The sequence below is a fragment of the Typopeltis vanoorti genome, chromosome 9 (genome assembly GCF_054136105.1).
Source record: "Typopeltis vanoorti isolate ZY-2024b chromosome 9, IOZ_Tvanoo_1.0, whole genome shotgun sequence".
NCBI classification, from domain to species: Eukaryota; Metazoa; Arthropoda; class Arachnida; order Uropygi; family Thelyphonidae; genus Typopeltis; species Typopeltis vanoorti.
Genome location: NC_143557.1, coordinates 59,634,780 through 59,655,630, shown reverse-complemented (window position 1 = coordinate 59,655,630; position 20,851 = coordinate 59,634,780). Strand labels below are relative to the sequence as shown.

At 34.9% G+C, this 20,851-nt stretch overlaps 1 protein-coding gene across 2 annotated transcripts in view; it reads left to right on the top strand.

The window, feature by feature from the left end:
- Positions 1-20,851, top strand: part of fliI (FLII actin remodeling protein) — a 437,463-nt gene that overhangs the window by 153,665 nt on the left and 262,947 nt on the right. For both annotated transcript variants that reach the window (XM_090398141.1, XM_090398140.1), the window contains exon 12: positions 13,164-13,320. In XM_090398141.1, the coding sequence (XP_090254267.1) occupies positions 13,164-13,320 (157 nt within the window). The remainder of the gene's footprint in view (positions 1-13,163; positions 13,321-20,851) is intronic.

The window sequence follows — 20,851 nt, the reverse complement described above, 5'->3', positions numbered from 1 at the left end:
TTCTTAAATTTGTCTCTGTGTTCTCTAAGAGCACAAGCTGACTTATTTGGCAGGAACTTTTGATATGCTTTCTTCTTTTCCTTCACTGCCTCTTTAACTTCCTGTCTCCACCATGGAGTTCTAATTTTTCTATCCTTGCAGACAGCTTCACCACATGCCTTTCTAGCTGAATCAATCAGGGTTTTCTTAAACGCTTGCCACTGAATCTCCAAGGTTTGGTTCCTGTTCTCAAACTCTTTCATTTTTTCTTCAATAATCTTTGTGTATGTTAGTCTACAGTTCACATCTGAGAGCTGCTCTACTTTTAATTGCTTTAAAATTTTCTTACATGTTATTGTTTTCGATATGAAATTCAATTTTATTCTGCTCAAGATTAAATAGTGATCACTTCCAATTTCAAATCCTCTGTACACCCTGGTGTCCTGCACCAGGGAGAAAACATCACTATCAACAATAACATAGTCAATGAGACTTTTCTTATTCCTTGCCTCTTCTCTCTATGTGAATTTGTGCACATTTTTATGTTGGAACATGGTGTTAATAATACCAGTCCTTGTCCTGAGCAGAAATCCAACAGGTATTTGCCATTATTATTAGCTTTGCTCTTTCTCCAAATTTTCCCAAAATATTTTTGCATGTCTGATAATCATTTCCTACTCTGCTATTTAGATCCCCAACAAGGACCAACTTTTCCTTTTTCATTGCATCAGTTGCTTTCTCTAAAGCCTAACAAATTCCTCCACTTCTACCTTAGTAGAAGTGGAGGAATTTGTTCGCCAGTTCCCCATTCTCATATTTGCCCACATCACTCTACTTGAGACTGCCTGCCATTCAAGAAGATTAGCCTCATATTTAGTGTTGACTACTGTGGCTATTCCTTCTTTTCCTTGATTGTCATTTCCTGAATATAACATTTTGTATTTATTGCTCAGAAAGATCTCACCAGTTTTTGTCTTGACATTAACTTTTCAGTCACCCCTATTATGTCGATCTGGTAATATATCCAATTACTCAGCTAGCTCAATTTCTTTGCCATTCAGGCTTCTTATGTTGATAGTACCGATCTTGAACTCTGGTGATGTTGAGTTGGGCTGTGTTTTCAGATTTGTTCTAGTAGCTGACTTTTCACTGTTCACCCTAGTTCTCTGGCGAAAACAACGGGGTTTTTGTTTAACTGAGTGACGCCCCTGCCAGCATGAAATTCTGTCATGTATTGTACCATTGTTTTGTATTTTGGTTTAAGCTAATAAGAATGCAATTTGGTCGACTAAATCCCAAATTGCCACCCCATCCTCGTTCCTTCAGTATCCAGGTAGATACCCAACAGGGTGTACCACGAGAAGGTGAGGATTGGACATTAGGTCAGAAGCCTTGGTCAGTGTTCTTCGCATTCCTTTAAAGACTGTGTGGAGGTCTCCTCTCAGTTATACAGCTTTGACCCTTAAGCACCCCATATGATTTCTTGGCATCTTTAATTTATGGTAGAACCAAGTGAAAAAACTTTCCAAATCGCCTCTCTTGTTCAGGTAATTCTGACTGACTTGTGGATAAAAGTTATGCTTTTTCTTGTTAGCTTAGTTATTCTTTAATTATTATTTTATAAGTATTTTGTAACTTGCAGCTGATCAGCACTTTCCAGTTTTCTCTTCTCTCTCTCTCTGGGAATCCAAATTACAGTCTAGAGCTATCTTTTGTTCAACATGGCTAGTACCAATTTTACTTGAATAGTAAATAGAATCAGCAATTTTGTATTATGTCTAATGTCTGTATTTTATATCTTCTCTGATACACTTTTAATTCCCAAAAATTCATTTTCGCACCATTACTCTTTGGTGTGGTTTAAGTTTCTATTCTTTTTTTGTCAAGTACCTCAAGTTTAGAGGATAACATATGTTAATACGAGCAATATAATATCCATTGATATCCTTTGAGGAGAGATAGGCAAATCACTCTTCATCCATTAGTCCAATCTCTAGTAGTTATTCTTATGCCTTGGTTATTCTGTACTGATTTCTAAAAAATAAAATAAGAATAGTAATTAAAAAATTTTTAAATATATAATAATAATAATAATATTTTGCCTAAGGATATAGATTTAACTTGAAAATGAAAATAACAATTGTGCCTTTCCTCAGACCTTATTGTTCACCAACTAGATGGAGATTTTTTTTTCAGAAGATGCACACAGAATGTTATACTGATGCTCATTTTCTTTCTCTCTCTTCTCTCTCACCAAAATTTGGCTCTCAGGCTCAATCTCTCTGCCCTGTGGATGGACACTTTGTAATAACAAGAAATAAATATAACATGTAAAATCTGCTTTTCTTATCTTGCACTTTCATGAAGAGGTCAACTGTGTTTCTATCCATTATACCAAGAAATTATATCTTTGTGTGCATCTCGAATCTGAATTATTGATCTTCAAATTCATTCCATCCTGTCTAGGAGCGTTCTTCATTTTGTTAGGTTCTGTGAAGGATAAGCTTCCTGCATTGGCAATCTATGCACTTGTGATTTACCTTACTTTGACCATTCTGAGAGATCTGCAGCCTCGCAAGGAATTACATCAAGTGTGATGAACTGAAACAATCTGGACTTGCAGAATATGCTATAGCTCTCACACAAGATTCACTGGAAGAAAGAGGGGGAAGAAAGTGAAGTAACACTTAAGAACAACTTCCATATGAGACCTTATAGGGAAAGTTGCGAATCATTATTAAGGGACTACATTGATTCCAGTTGTGGGAAGCAGTGCCTAACACTGTTTCTGTGCATGCATGCATCTTCAACATGCTTTTATTGAGCTTTACTTGGGCTTTAGTTATAATTAGACCGTGCTGCTTTTAGAACTTGTAACAATTTGTGAATCTGCTTTGTTAATATTTCTGTGATTTATATTTATGCTACTGTTCCATCTTTCAAATTGCATTAAAGATTCTTATGTGTGGTTAATGAAGAGATGATCGAGAGCTTATCTTTCTACTGGAGTTCTTCAAGAAGACTCTTTTGCACCATATATTTTTATTATTATCCTTCATTATGTACTCAGACTCACTGGAAATGGGTATGGAATAACTCTTGAAGATTTAGCAGGACAAACCCACATAAGTAAACTTTGTTTTATAGATGATGTACTGATTGACTGTAATATTCAGAAATGCCCAAAACCACTTAGATAATTTATGTAAAAATGCAGCATTGATTGGGTTGGCAGTCAACAGCAGTTAAACTGAAGTTAATAGAAGGAAATGCTAGGTTAAATGACCACATTCTTGAAGAAGTAAATGATTTTCAGTACCATGTTTCTTACATTGATACTCTAATAGACATAGCGAACGGAAAGCACAAAGCTTTCATTTCCATAAAAGTCTACCTAATATCTAGAAATCTGATCTCATCACCACAAATACCAACATTCATTGGTACAAAATCATCAGTCAAGTCATATTTACATGTGGTACCCAGACATAGAATATCACTTCTAATCAAACAGTTAATATCATCAGTAGCTTCAAGACAACATGCCTTCAAACAATTACTAGGATACACATGGCAAAATCACATTCCTAATACTGTCATTCTTCAAGAATGACAGTATTAAGAATGTGATCCTTGAAAAAAGCCAACAAAGACTCCTGATAAGCAAACTTGTTTTTGAAGATGAGGTGGGGCGAAGAATGATAAATGTCACATGAACCATGTGACATTATCATATTGTACCATTTGGTACAGAACGGAAAGCACAAAGCTTTCATTTCCATAAAAGTCTACCTAATATCTAGAAATCTGATCTCATCACCACAAATACCAACATTCATTGGTACAAAATCATCAGTCAAGTCATATTTACATGTGGTACCCAGACATAGAATATCACTTCTAATCAAACAGTTAATATCATCAGTAGCTTCAAGACAACATGCCTTCAAACAATTACTAGGATACACATGGCAAAATCACATTCCTAATACTGTCATTCTTGAAGAATGACAGTATTAAGAATGTGATCCTTGAAAAAAGCCAACAAAGACTCCTGATAAGCAAACTTGTTTTTGAAGATGAGGTGGGGCGAAGAATGATAAATGTCACATGAACCATGTGACATTATCATATTGTACCATTTGGTACAAAACAGAGCAACTTGGCTCATTTTCATCCAGTCGATTTTATCTCCATGAGTTTTTGCTATATAAATATTTCTGTATTTATTTGTCTGCTCAGTTAGCTGAGTGGCTATGCTCTTTGCAACCACATGCCTGGGAAAGGAGTGCCCTGGTTTGATTCTCATTGCCTACGTGAGGAGCTTAAGGATCTTTCTCAGACATAGCCAAATTAGCCTGTCTTGAGCATGGACTGCAGGGTTTTTCTCCCCAGTTTATCTGGGGTTTTTCCTCCCGCAAGTAGGAAAACTGGTCCCTTGAACACACACACGGATTACAGTCAGGAATACTTAGGACCCAGCCATAGGCCAGATTCATCAGCTATGCCTGTCCCGAGCCCAGATAAAATTCGAGGAGATTGAGATGGTACCATACTTCCCCTTAAAAGGGGCTTCACAGCTCTTATATCATCATACTCTCTCTCTCTCTCTCTCTCTATATATATATATATATATTTATTTATTTATTTATTTATTTCCCTATTCATACATGAATAAATGATGATACATCGAATGTCAATTCTATGAATAAATTTGCACAGGGCCATTCTGCCCATATTTTTGAAAGTTTAGATATGGAACCGATGTTAGTTTCTCGAAGGATTAGCTCTGCATTGATGGCATTAGATCTGCTCTTTTTGTAGATCCAGTGTACATCTTCTTCCATTTAGAGATAGGTTGCAGAATGACACGATAGACCTACTTTCTGTTTCCAACACTGTTACTCTTCCTTCTGTCAGTGAAATAGGAGTCTTTGGTCTTCAACGTAGCTTATCATAGGGAATTGTCCATTTGGCATGCTTTCACCAATCCTTCACAGAATGTAACCAGGAACAGAAAGTCCAAGTGCCCTAAAAGAGTTAAGGTCAAGTGAAGTAGCCAATGTGTTAGAACTATCAGGCAGTTGAACATTACTGTGCCAATTCACTAAAAAATTTTTTTGAGCATGTTGCTATATCTAAATACACTTAAGATTTAAAAATGGATAGCTTTCAGAAAGCTGAAAATAGCTGCAATATAAAACTCAATTTTCCCTTATTGAAAATCTTTCCCTAAAAAATCTCAATTTTCCCTAAAAAAAATCTCCATGGTTCGATGGAGTTTTTTTTTTTTTTTCCCCCACACATGACATCAATTTGTTATATTTCTGCAATCTCATATGTAGGAACGATTAAAAAGAAAACTACTATTCCACATTCCTTTAACACGTTTATAATGTAAAGAGAATACAATGATATCATACCATTATTTTAATTCTTTATGGAACCTAATACTAAACCTTTTATGAAGCATGCTGATATTAAAATATCATTTGATGGCTCTTAATTAAATCTACTGATTCATATTTGAAAACTTATCACATAGATTTCGCTGATGAACATGTGAACATTTCTTTGTCAGCGAATATTATCTTCTTCATTGGCTGCTTAACATGTTGGACTATGTTAAATTTTTTTTCATTTTGATAAAAAAATTATGGACGTTACTATTGTGTGAAGAATAATTAATTTCCTGACATTTTGACTATCATATTAAGGTCATCATCATCTGGAGTATACACACCACACACACACACACACACATACATATATATACATACAGAGACAAGCTACATCACATTTCAAACAGCATGCCAAAGTGACACTGTGTTGATCAACTATTATTTAACTGGCCTGACCTCTAGTGGGGGAAGGGGAGAGAGATCTTACATCAAAACTATACCCTGTTTTTACGTGGCCAGCATACAAATTCATATTATATTTTATACTTTTAATACAACAATAGTGGTGGCATAATCAATAATATAACATTAATGTTTATTATATTAAGGCTCAGATCCTAGAGTACTATAGTCATAATTAAAATGAACTCTTAGAACAAGAAATTATGTAGGTAGAATATGTGCCTTCCACATTCTTGGGATTTTTAGGCCATTGTTATTGTTAAGATTAAGGTGGTTGATTATAATTTCACAGGACCCCCTTAAATTTGCACTCATACTAAGTTTTGGTGTGATGTAATGGACAGGTGCCTTTCCGGTCATTTCTGTGTAGAGAATCCATGGCAAGATCAGAAAGATCAGATTTATCGTAGCTATTAAATTTAATGTGTTGTTTATGATTCTGTTTTCCAGATAGGAATTATGCATCCAGTTTCACATATATAGGGCAGGTTACAATTGCATTGAATATGATATACTGCAGGGTAGGCCAGAGGAGGAGGAATGGGTTCCTTGGAGGAGTTGAATAAGTTCTTTAATTTTACAGGAGGTTTAAAGGCATGAAGATTGTATTTGTGTAGTATTCTATTTGTTTTGTCTGATATCCCTTTAATGTATGGAATGGCTACAGTTTTATTGTAATCTAGTTTATTTTTATTATTAGGTGCAGTCTTGTGAAGAATTTTGTTGATAATATTTTTGCTGTACGTATTTTTTAAGAATGTATTGCTGATAATTTTAAATTCATGTTTAAGAGCTTGCTCATTGGAGCAATCTTTGAAGCTTTTTTTTTAGTGTTAATGACACCTGGTTTTCCTGTTGTGATTGTGGTTGTAAGAGTTTGTGTATATATATATATTGACCAGTATGTGTAGTCTTATGGTAAACAATGAAGGAAAGACTGCTGGAAGGAAGATGAGTGACAAGCATATCCAGAAATGGAAGTGTGTGTATTCTGACTTGCAATTTCAATTGTGAATTGTATGCTTTTGTGTTGTTTTGTATCATGAAAGCATTGGCAAAGCATCATGCCACCACTATTGCTGTATTAAAAGTATAAAATATAATTTGTTCTCCAGCCATGTAACAAAAGGATATAGTTTTGATTTAGTTTTTTTTTTTCTTGGATTACTAGAGGTCAGGCCAGGTAAATAATGGTCGATCAAAGTAGTGTCACTTTGACATACCGTTTAAATTGTTATATAGCATTCAGTTTCATAGTTTGTCTCTGTATATACATATATATGTACATTCTAAATGATGACTTTAATATGAAGGTCAAAACACTGGGATCAAAGTAATTATTCTTAACATAGTAGTAGTAGTCTCCATAATTTTTATCAAAATGGATGCTGATTACTGTGTAATATTAAAAGAAAGGATGTTGGCCTATTATAGCTAAGTAACTATGGCCCTTGTAGAAACCAAATTAATCCTGTGATAGGATAGTTAATATTTTATCTGCATAGTCTGTTATGTTTTTGAATTGTGTATATTTTCTGACCAATTTATTTGCCTGTATGTTTTGTAGGATGAAAAACAACTTTCCACGAATCACCTGGAAAGTTGTCAAATCTATCACCATGGCATCTCAGAAAAGGTGCCCAAGATATTAAAAAAGCACAATTGTATGCCCAATTGTAGATGGTATAGACTCACCCACCTACAAACTAGCTAAACATTTATCCAAAGTGCTTTCCTGTACTACTGGCAATTCCTTGTCACATCAAAAACCCAGCCCATTTTAAGTCCAGTATACAAGACCTCACACTCCACCACACTGACTTAATGGTCAGTTTCAATGTCTCCTCCTCCTTATTCACAAATGTCCCACTCAAAGACAATTCGGCTTATCCACTCAGAAAAGTTCCTCTTGATATCTCGGCCCTTTCAGTTCATTATGAACTCAGGCAAATTTGTTTGGCAAGGAAAATTCTACAAACAAATTGAGGGTACAGCCATGAGCCCACCCCCATGGCTAACCTTTTCATGAAGTCATTCAAAAAGAATACCCTAAATTCACTCCCTCCCCCCTTAAACCCGCTACACTATGTGGACAATGTGCTTGCAATTTGGCCACATGGCCACATTTTTCATTCCTATTTGAACAGCCAACAACATCCAAGGATCGAAATCATGGCAGAAATAGAAAGTAAACAGTCTGCCCTTCATAGATACCCTAGTTACAAGGCAACCAAATGGATCCCTGACCTTCACAGTCTGTAGAAAACCCACACACACACACACACAGGTAGATACATCCATCAATGGTTACTTCCCCCCCTCCCCCAACAATTTGGGACTATAAAAACTTTAGTCCACAGGGCAAAATTAATTTGCTCAGATAACAGTGCACTCGGCACAGAGCTCACCCACATAAAAAACACTATTTTAGTCAATGGCTAAACCTCCAAATACAAAAAATTTTAACACCATACATACACCATTCCCCCCCCCCCCAACATAGATTACAACAAATCTGACACCATCCCCTATATCTGTGGCATCTCAGAAAAGGTGGCCAAGATATTAAAAAAACATAATCTTGTGTTTTTTTTTAATATCTGACCACCTATAAACCACACAAAAAACTAGCAGCCCTTATTAGCTCCCAAGACCAGCTACAACATGTGGAGAGTTTACCAGGTACTCTGCAGCTGCAACCTTTCTTATTATGGACAAACAGGCAGGACAGCCAACATCCATATGACAGAGCACCAAGATTACATCCGATTTCACCACTACGGCCGCTCAGGATTAACAGACCATGCCCTGGATACCTAGAACGGAATCCATTGGGGAAAATCCACCTTACTCCACTAAGTAAATTCAAGTTTGAAAGACTTTTCCTGGAATCAGCTACAGCTCTTGCCAACTAACCAAACCAAAACAAATATGGTTGTATCAGACTTCCCCTCATGTGGGTAACCCTCATCTGCAGACAGTCAGCCAACAACTAAGAACTCCCAACCAAAGCCAATAGGTGGCATAATTGTAGGACTGTAGGTCTCCTGTATTTCTCCAGTTTCTTTATCTTTGTTACTGAAGTTTGCCTGCATGCATATGTCTAATACAAGTATATTTTTCCCTGATGGTGCCAATTTGACTTCAGCAAAATATAGTGTAGTAAGTAAATAGTTTATAAATATAAGTGTTGTATCGATTCTTCTAGTTTTTTATTTTTTATTGTACAATGGTTGTATTTTATTCAATCTTTTCTAACCTAAACCTTCTTCTATCTTAACCTTATTCTACCAATATCCTACCGGCATTTATGTTGTGTCGCTTTCTTCCTTATCACAACTTTTTTAACCTTTTATGCTATATCTCCGTAATACACTCTATCGGGTAGCACGTGGTACCTCTGAGGGACAATGGAATTTCCTCGAGAACGAGGCAGTACCAGAGTATCAGAGTGTCTGAGATTTACCTCTCGTAAAACGCTAAGAAATTTATTTGTTTCGCTGCGCCACTTAGCACTATTAGATTATTAATATTAACAACCAAGAGGTAATCTGAGGACAGTACTTAATGATACCTATCAACTCTGCAGACGTGGCCAAAATTTACTCTTTTCTAATATCCCGCATAGGTTCGCATTAATATTTTATAAGCGGTGCATCGGATTCCAGAATTCACAGAAAGTCTTTGTTAGAGTCAAAAGCAAGGTTTATTAAACTCAGAAGTTGATACACATAATAACACTAAATTAAATCCCATCTTAAGGGAGTTTCAGACAAGGTATATAAAATTCAAACACTACTATTACACTTATAGAATATTATACAGTAGCTTCCTAAAGTAAGAATTATATTAACCTTCGCTAATGCATTAATCATGTACTATTATCACAATCAATCTAAAATTCCGTAGCTCTGTCAGACTACACAAGATAACATTCATATCTTTCACAGTCTCTTTATATTATGCCAATTCTTTACTCTAACATATCCTTAACTTCATTCAATATAAAGGCGAACTTAAACACAACGACAGAAAGTAAGATTAAATTTAATATCCCTCTAAAGTGATAACAACACAATCCTATCCTATATCATTAATGTTCTTCTTCTATAACATATTAACGTGACACAAATCTTTCATTCATAAACAGTGTAACACAAACAAAGTTTACTTATCTTCTCTTTTCCGTTCTTTAGTGCTTCATAGGTTCACAGGAAACTGGCCTTCTGTGGACAGCCAGACTTGCTTCTTTTTGCGGAGAACACAGCCGCCAAGACCACTGCCTATCGGGATTTCTCCGATACCGGGGCACTGTCCAACATCGAGGGCACTCACACCCTATGCCACTATGAGAGACCAACCCACAGGAGATCCAGGGAAAAAAAAAGCCTAGTTACAGGGTTGCATGACCCTTATATTTCCCCTATTCTTCTCGGCAATTCCCACCCTTTTCGATGTCCAGCCAACTCACACATGCTACTACGTCATGGCATCCATTATCTCTCCCCCACTATCGCACGTACACTGATGTCACGTTGTTTGCTTGGGGCGAGCCGCTTCCTCGCTTTATGACTCCGTAACCTTTGGACTTGACCCCCCCCCCAACTGTTGAATTTGTGCTTACATTTTATATAATGCTCTGCTAATGTTTTACACTTTCAATATTAAATTAACCACATTCTTGAATGGCACAAAATACATACTTATTTAACCCTTTCATAACAGAACACACTTGATTTATATATACATAATACTTATTCTACGCTTAGAGGCAATTTATTGTATTTATCTCATTCTTTTGTTTGGAAAAGCATGTTAGACTGTGATAAGATAGGAATACATAAATTTCCACTCTATCACAATCTAACATAAGTAAATAAATTTATTAACCAATATGTTGTTAATTTCCTTTAAAAAATATAAGCCTAAACATATACACTAGTGGCCAAAATTGTGGAAACCTTTTGGAAAAAGCGTATTTCTGAGATTTGATGTCTCATAACACAAAACTTTTTTTTTGGAGTAATACCATAAAATTATATATCAATGGAAAGATAATTTAATCAAGAATATAATGTAATAACTTTTATGAAGGATTTTTTTATTAGAACAGCAGTTATAAAGAAGATAAGTGAAACACATAAGAAAAAATGAGATATACAAAAATTCTCACAATGTGAGTTAATACTTAGTTGGGTAACCTTTAGCGTTAATTACAGCCTTACAACGCCTTCCCATGGAGTGAACCAAGTTTTTTAGTTCTGCAGCTGTTATAGTGTGAAACCGAGATTGAATTATCGCTTCTATTAATTGGGTTTTATTGCTGGGTTGCTTCTGACTAACAAGTTTCTTTAGTCGGCTCCATAGATTTTCGATTGGGTTAAGGTCTGGGCTATTCCCAGGCCATTTCAGCAGTGGAATATGATTATCTTGAAACCACTTTTTGCACACAGCAGCAACATGACATGGAGCTGAATCCTGTTGAAATATAAATGCTTCATTATCTTGGAAAAGATCACGTGCAGAAAGCTTCAGTTTGGGTTCAGGTATTTCATTTATGTATTTTTGGGCATTTATATTCCCATTAATCACACAAATTCTGCCCACACCTTTTGATGCCATACAACCCCCAGATCATAACACTAAGTGGGTGTTTCATGGTAGATGTAATGCAATCAGGATGCAAATCTTCTCCGATTCTTCTTGTTACGTATTTTATGCCATCACTACCAAACAGGGAGATTTTGGTGTCATCACTCCAAATAACACTGTCCCATTGTCCCGCTGTCCAGTTAACATGGGTTTTAGCCCAGTTTAATCTTTTCAACCGTTGTTTGAGAGATAAAAATGGCTTTTTTCATGGAATTCTAGCATTTAGACCAAATTCCTGCAGTCTGCACTGAAAACAGTCCTTGCACTCAACTTCACATTGTATTGTGCCATTTCATCTTGTATATACCCGTAGGCACATTCCCTCAATTCTTCTATCATCACTTGCTGTTGTGCACCGTTTCCTGCCTTTACCAGTCTGGTTTTGTAGTGACTGAGTCTCCTTATACCGTTTCAAAAATTTAGAAATGCCACCTTTGGTTAAGTTTCCACCAATTTTTCCTCTAATTTCTTCATAACTGTAGCCTTATTCACTTAATAGTACTATTTTACATCACTTTCTGGATGACCAGTCAACTCTTTGCTATTTCTTTAATTTTATTACGTTTTACAAGCTCACTAAATGAAAGAACACAAAAAAACCAACCAACTTGATAGCAATCACATAACACACTGACCAATGTCCTCCTATCAGCTCCAATACATGACATCAATAGCTGAATCCTACTGTGACCTTATTGGCTCATTGCCAAAACAAGATGACAGCTGATTGGTTCTCTAAACACTCATGCTCAATGGCTACATTTAAATGAAGGCAAACTACTTCATATCAAACTAAGCAAGTTGTGCTGTGCTTCTTTTTTTTGGTTATTTGGCTATAACTTTTCATAGAATACAGATAATTGAACAAACTTTGTTGCATTACATTCTTCATTAAATTATCTTTCCATCAGTATATAATTTTATGGTATTATACCAAAAAAAAAAGTGGTGTTATGAGCCATCAAACCTTAAAAATACACTTTTTCCAAAAGGTTTCCACAATTTTGGCTGGTGCAAGCCTAAACACTAGGATTACAACTTTCCATGAGGAAAAACCTCTTCTACCTCCATATGAGACTGGCTAACTTGCTTTCACTTAAAAAGCCCTTTTCAAATTCTATTTATAATATAAATAACCTTTATAAGCGCGCTTTTCAAGGTGAAGATATGACATAATTATGACTTACCCATAACTGAGCTTTCATGACAGTATTTTCCTTAACAGTTATATTATTGTGAGTGGGCTTGGTTTTTGGATATAGAGTTACTTTGTCTTTTTTGAATTTGGCATTCATTAATTGCTCTATAGGATACATATTGCAAGCTGGCAGTTCAAAATTCATATTTCATAGTCAATATTAAATTTTAAAATATAATATCTGTTTTATAATAAATGATGTCATTGTTTTATGATGTATGATTTTTTTCTGTTTCTATTTTATAATATATAATTTTTAAATTTTCTCTAGAATCTGAATTATTTTTAAAAATGTCACTGAAAATATCTTTTAATCCAGTTTTCTTTTTGAGAGAAACAAATTGCAATATTGCCCTCTAGAACCTCTAGAATTTATTTATAACTTCATTGTATTCCCACTGTAGACAGTACTTCTAATTATAGCATCTAAATTCTTTTTATGTAATGCAAACTTACATATGCTATTACAGCTCCCAGCAAAGATCCCATAGCACGGAAACAAAGATTAAGACGAAGAAAGGAAGGAGAAGCAGACAGTGACCAAGCTAAAATTTTAAAAGGCATGAGTGATGTAGCCAAAGAAAAAAATAAAGATTTAAAACAAGATGACAAGAATGTATCTCTGAAGTTAGTAATACTGTCATTAATGAATTAAATTATTTTATATTAAAAAAAATAGTTAAATTTTATCTAACTGTAGTTATCATTTCTCAGAATATAGCCTTTCAGGGAATATTATAGAATTATTAGAACCATACATTCACTGCATCTTCTCCTATTGTTTTAAAGATCTTCCCTGTTATATTTTTTTAAAGTTGTCCTCATTGCATTAATCTCTCATGCCATAGTCGTTTTCTGGATTTTTTTCCACAAATCTCAATTTTCGGATATGTACCCTTAAAGGAATGTACAGCTTACTTTGACAGGTTTACATGATCAGGTTTGAATTATTACTAATTTCCATCAACAGTTTTCTTCCAAATTAGTCTATTACTTGTCAACACTCCAATATTGTGGTATCTAAAATTTTGATCTTCTAGTGAAATTCTGACTGAATCAATCCACCTAGATCTTTATCTTCTTCTGGGTCTTTTACTTGCCATCTTAGCATCAAACACCTGTTTTGCTAACCCTTCCTCTCACATTCTGTTGAAATAACCATACTACCTTAGATCAGTCCTACTCACACATTCTTGACTGCTGACAATGTCAAGTTCCTTCCTAATATCTTCATTTTTAATATATTCTTCCATTGATCTATCAGACCCCTAATTTTTCTTTGAACTTTTCAAATATGTTATCTCTAATCTTTGATTGAATATTTTATTTCTTACCCAACTCTCAGATCCATAAACTGGTTTGAACACTGTCTTGTATACTGCTAGTTTTGTGTTTTGGCTAATTTGTCTTTTATTCCATATAAATTTATTCAGTTGGCTCCCACATACTTTCTTTGTGTTTTCTATTGTCTATTTCCATATTTATTGGATGCCTTGAGTGGAAGTCAAAAACGTCCATGTATGGTCTCTAGAACAAGGTTTCTGCATTATGTTTAAAAAAAATTAAAAATTCTTATCTTGCACTAGAAAAAGTTCCACATTTGGTCTCTAGAGCAGAGTTCCCAGATTATATAAAAAATTAATTTAAAAAAATAAATAATAAGAATAAAAAAATCCCTAGCCTGTCTTATAGGTTTGCTAACCTTTTGGGTGTTACATAATATATATATATATATATATATATATATATATATGGATCATATTTTGAAGGAAAGTAGTATTAAATCTGAATTTCAAAATTGGTAATGTTAATCTTAGCTCTTTACTTTATGCAGATGATGTTATACTTCTGAATAAATCCAGCACAAGTCTGCAAGATTCCCTGACTAAATTGAATAACTGTTGTAATAAATTTGGTATGAAAATTGGCAATAAAAGACAAATACAATGAAAATAGGCAGAAATATCGAAAATCTCCACTGTATCCTGAAAGGTGAATCTATAAAACAAGTAAAACATTTCAGCTATTTAGGCACAGTTTTTAGTGAAGATGGCAAATTAAATATGGAAATAGATAACAGCATTAGTAAAGCTGGTATGGTAGGAAGTCAGCTGAATAAATTTATTGGATGTTTAATAGAATATTAACAACACTAAGAAAGGTTTAAAAACTAATTTTTAATGCTTCCAATATTTCATTTCAAATCAAGCATTATAATTAAATGCTGATCATGGCAAACTATCTCCATTTTATCATCAAATTTAACATATAAACAGTGATAGCATGTCAATTTGAGATAACTTTCAATGCCTGGTGTGAGACCACCACCCCCTGTTTATTTGGAAGCCTGAAGTGGCTTGAAAAAGTTCGATGTTTAGCCTCTAGGGCTTCCAAATCATGTAAAAATTTTGTAGGCTACTTTTCCTTTATATTTATACTTCTATAATTTTTAGGGTCATCTCTACTACCTTTTTTAAAGATAGGATCACAATTGCTTTTTTCCATTCTATTGCTGGGTTACTTGTTGAATAGATTTAATTTAAACATAATAGGAATCCTTCTTTGAACCTTATTCCTGCATATTTATATAATTCTGAACCTAACTTCTCCGGGTGATTTAACATTTCTTGTTTCTTTCAAGCTGATTTCTAATTCTTCTTTAGTTATTTCCATTTCATTTTCATTAAATGTTTGCAGTTATCTTTTTTAAAATATTTATCTATTAAAAACAAACGTAAGTCCACAGTAATAACTTTAATTAATAAATAAGGTAGATATTTTGTACTAAAAATAATAGTACATCTTCAGTGTTACAAACAGATAGGAATAGAATACAAGTAATGAATATTCAGTGGATCACCTATTAAAATACAGTGTTGTCGCAAGCTAGGAAATGAATAAATAATTAATATTTAAGATAATTAGTTTTTTTAATGATTACATAAAATAAAAGTCTCCTAGATCTTTGAGAGAGAGAGAGAGGCAATCATTTCGATTTAAATTCGGTGAGTGTAAAAAAGCTTCACAACTTTCTTTAAAGAGGCGTTCATATTTGAACCTGCATCTATGAAGTAGAATAGCTTTATCCCACTGGATATTATGGGTAGTGGTAATACTGTGTTGTGCTAGACCAGACTTCTGAGGTTTGTTGTAATCAATATAATACTGATGTCCTTTAATTCTTTTTTCCACAGAACGGCCAGTTTGTCCAAAATAAGAAACATTGCATTCACAAGGAATTTTGTAAATGCCAGCCAAAGACACAGATGACAGTTTATCTTTTGTAGAAGGCAATAAGGAAGAAATTTTGTTGATAGGAATATAAGTGGGAATCAGTTGGTACTTTTTTTAAAATCCAACAGATAATTGAATCTTATGTTCCATTACCTAAGGTTTCTTCAACAGTTCACAGAGTTCCAATCCCCTACATTCCAGGAATCTCAGAACCTATAGGTAGAATTTTATATCATGTTTAATACCACTTAGTACAGGAAGATGGTTTAATGTTAAATCTGGTGTGAGACAAGGATGTACATTATCCCATCTCTTATTCATTATCTATATGGATCACATTGTGAAGGAAAGTGGTATTAACATGATATCAAAATTGGAGATGTTAATGTCAGCTCTTTGCTTTATGTGGATGATGTTATACTTCTAAATAAATCTGCTACAAGTCTGCAAGATTCTCTGACTAAATTGAATAGCAGTTGCAATAGATATGGTATGAAGGTCAGCAATAAAAAGACAAAGGCAATGAAAATAGACAGAATCATTGAAAATGTCAACTGTGTTGTGAATGGAGAACCTGTGGAACTAGTAAAACATTTCAGCTACTTAGGCACGATTTTTATTGAAGATGGTAAATTAAATATAGAAATAGACAACAGAATCAGCAAAGCTGGTATGGTGGGAAGTTAATTGAATAAATTCATATGGAATAAGAAAGAAACTAAATTAGCTGTATACAAGACAGTGTTCAAACCAGTTTTAACTTATGGATCTGAGAGCTGGGTCAGAAGTAAAACACTTGACCAAAGACTAGAGACCACAGATATGAGAGTCCTGAGAAAGATTATAGGCATGAACAGATGGCATCAATGGCAATATCACATTAAAAATGAGGATATTAGGAAAGAACTTGACATTGTCAGCATCTAGGAATGCATTAGCAGAGCTAATACAGAATGGGCGAAGAAAGATTTACAAAATCTTTCTTCGCCCATTCTGTTTAAGTGTTCAAAACAAGTGTTCTCTGCCAGGTTGGCAGGAAAATGACCCAGAGGAAGACCAAGATATAGGTGGATTGATACGGTACAAAGTGCCTTAGATGATAGAAATATAAGATCTGATAATGTTGGAGTCTTGACAAGTAACAGACTGATTTGAAGGAAAATTGTAGATAAGAAGTTAGTAATGATGTAATTTTTTTTCATGTAGTACTATCATATCCTGTACACCCCTTGAGGGTACATGGCAGGAATTTGATGATGATGACGATGATATTAATGACAACGAACACTATCAGCAAATTCTCATATTTTTATCACAAATTATAATAAAACCATTAATGTGAATGATGTAACTGTGTTTGTGTTTTTAAAATCTTATTAAACTCAGGTTCAAATTTTGAAGTGCTAATTACAAGTAGCGATTTCAAATGTTCATCAGATTAATTTGCCCTGTATTTTGACTTTATATTTCATTTGGGAAAAAGTTTGTTCGCAAAGATACGTTGTGCCAAAAATAGAGATAAATTTGCTTGTAAAATTTTGTAAAATTCAAATTTTTTTTCTTCGGTCGGTTATTTCATTTTAACCGACCTTTTACAGTCAGAAAGACCACAACTTGGATTATGGTTACTTTTTGCTATTCGGGAATATATTTTGAACACAATTTTAATTAATGCATTTGAAATCTATCAACACCCCGTTTTTTTTTTTTTTTTTGTGGATTCTTATTGAAAAATTAGTCCAATTGGCGGGCCGAATAAAATCATATCGTGGGCTGCATCTGACCCGCAGGCCTTAATTTGGAGATCCCTGGTATAAAGCATCAAAATGCCACTATTTCTATACCCAGCATTATCCCTTCTAGACTATACTGGGCTCAGCGCTACCTGATGTTGTCCCCTTTCTCACAAGAGGCCACTCCTGCTACCATCCACCCTGGGCATTCTAGTTTCCCCTGCATTGACACACTGACTTGAGATACACATTCTAGCTATTATGTTATTTAATATTACTGCTCTTCTGCTCAGCTTGTCACAATCATACCTAGGCAACATGCACACTATCTTCCCTCTCTGTATCTTCTTTCGTATTACCTGAAGCAAGAATCTCATATCTCTCACTGCCCAATTTACATTACCTCTCAAGTCATTTGTTCCTACCATCACAATCATCTCATCCACCCTTTCACCCCTCTTAATTGCCATAGCCACACTTACACTTCTATTGTTCCTTCAGGCAAACATTCCTCACGCGTCCTATCTTGCACACCATGGATCATTGAGTCACCATACATTACACCTCTTATCATTCCCTCTCTCCTACTGTTTCCATTCTCTCCTCTTCTGTCATTTCCATAACACTCTCTCATTCCCTCTCTTCCACTTATCCTGTTCATCCTATTCTCTCCTCTTCTATCATTCCCATACCTCTCTTTCATTCCCTCTCCTCTACTGTTCTCATTATTTTAAATCTAAGATTTGAATTTGCTTCAAAAATGAGGTTTACCATTGTCATGATATAAAACAGCACCTTTAGGCAGTAACCCCCATGTATTTATTTGTTCTACTGTTCTTCAACCCTTTTTATTTATTAATACACTTTTCTTTGACTTGTATGCTTTGTATGGTCTCGCTGCATAACATGACTAAACCACTTCAGCCTTGATTCCTTAAACTTTTCAGTACTTGGGTTACCTTTATTACTCACCTGATCAGTGAGTTTTTGATCTTGTCCAGTCTTATTACACCACTTGCAGGTCTCAGCATTCTCATTTCAGCTATGTCCATTCTCTTCTCCCATCTCTTGGTCATCTGCCAACAGACCAAGACGTGGTCATTCTAATCTGTTTTAATTGTAGTCTGACATCAGGCTGCACTATATATCTCTCTCACACCCTCTCTTATAAACTTAAGCCTACCCTGCATCTACAGATTAATTTTGAAATAAATTGTCAAGTATTCTGAAATATTTTATTTTGCCTAACTTTGAATTTATTACCATTCTTATAAAAATCTAAGATACCATTACAAAAGCCAAAAGATTAATTTAATAAGACCTATTTTCATTTGATACAATGAAACAGTAATTTTTCAGCAGCATCTTTAACTCTTGTAGTGGTAATTTACTATTTGCAAAAGTTTATTTTAACAATTCACCACATGAATCGATTTGTATAATTATATGTTTGAATATTTTAGTATGATTCAAAAACCACAGTTATTATTATTTTGGGCTACCTCCATGGAGTCAGACACATTGAGAGAGGCCCTGAATCATACCAAGCACTATCCGCACAGCATCTGTCATACTTTTCTCTGAACTCATTCACATTCATGGCACCCACAACAGACCTTGGCAACCTATTCCACTCATTCATCAATCTCCAAACAAAAAATCTAGTTCTAACACCCTTGCTGTTTCCAAGGATGGCCCCTAGTACTCCCACCACCAGACCTGTTCTGAAAAATGTTCTCTGTATTAATCTTTTAAAAGTTCTTCAGTATTTTGTGTCTTAATCATATCACTCCCTTTTCCACTTAGCAACCAATTTCTGTAATCCACATATCTTCAACTTTCCTTAAAAAAAATTCCATAGACCTGCTACCATCTTGGTCACTTACCTCTGGATCCTCTACCCCTTTTCCTCCTCATTTCCAAGAAACTCAGGTGACCAGATCTGCACACAGTAGTCAAGATGGGGTCTTATCAAGGCTCGATAAAGAGGTATAATAATCTGCAGAAAATGCATTAACTTACGCTTTGCACATTAAACTGATATCCATTCTCCTTTGCCCAGACTGCCAGTCTCTCCAAATCATTCTGCAAAATTTTAACATCATCTGTGTTAACTATTGCCCTATGCAATTTTGCATCATCAGCAAACAACTGAACAGTTCCTCTCAGATTCTTTCCTATATCGTTAATGTACAAATTAAATAATAGCAGCCCAGTATAGAGCCCTGTGGCACTCCACTAGTTATAGTCTTCTTCTAGACCCTACTCCAGAATAAACTACTCTCTGATATCTTCATCAACCACCCATCTCACCAAGCTTATATCCATCCCCATGTACTGCAGTTTACTGATTAGAATTCCATGTGATATCCTGTCAGTCCTTTGCAAAAAGTCCACAGTATTACTGTAAACCTTTATCCAAATCAGCTGTCACTCTATTATAAAACGAGCAAGTTACTGAAGCATGACCTACCCTTCACAAAACCATGCTGCCCCCCCCCCCCCAAAAAAAAAGTATCCCATTTCCATCTATCCATTCATGTATTTGACTCTTGACCAACTTCTCCAATACTTGGACAACAGCTCCTGATACGTTGATCAGTCAGTAATTAGCTACATCAGTCTTGGAGTCTCCTTTATGCAGTGGAATCATTTTCCCCTCTTTCCACCCCCCTCAGACTAATCCAGAGCTGAGACTTAGATTAAACAAATGGTCAAGAGCACTGACAATTCCCTCGCTGTTTCATGTAAAACCTGAGCTGGTGTACCATCCAATCGTGCAGCTGTATTCACATTAAAGTTCTGTAATATGCTATGCACCTCCATTTCATTTATCTCAGTTCCCGTATAAGCCTTTAGCTCTCTCATTCCTACAATCTCACCACCTGGATGACATACTCTTGCAAAGTGTTCACTTAGTAATTCTACTATTTTGACTGTTTCAGTTACCTCCCTACAATCGGCATTCCTTAAAATCATTCTGCCATATACATTCTTTCTTTTACTTGCAGCACATTGAAAGAACTGTTTGGAATTCTCTTTAGTCTGCATCGTTAACTTGCTTTCATAATCCACTTTTGTCTTTCTTACCACATTAGTTATCCTTCTGACCTGTGTCTTGGCTTGTTCATGTGCCTGCAAGTCATCTTTCTCCTTAAATTACCTCTATAATTTTTTTTTTTTTTTTTTTT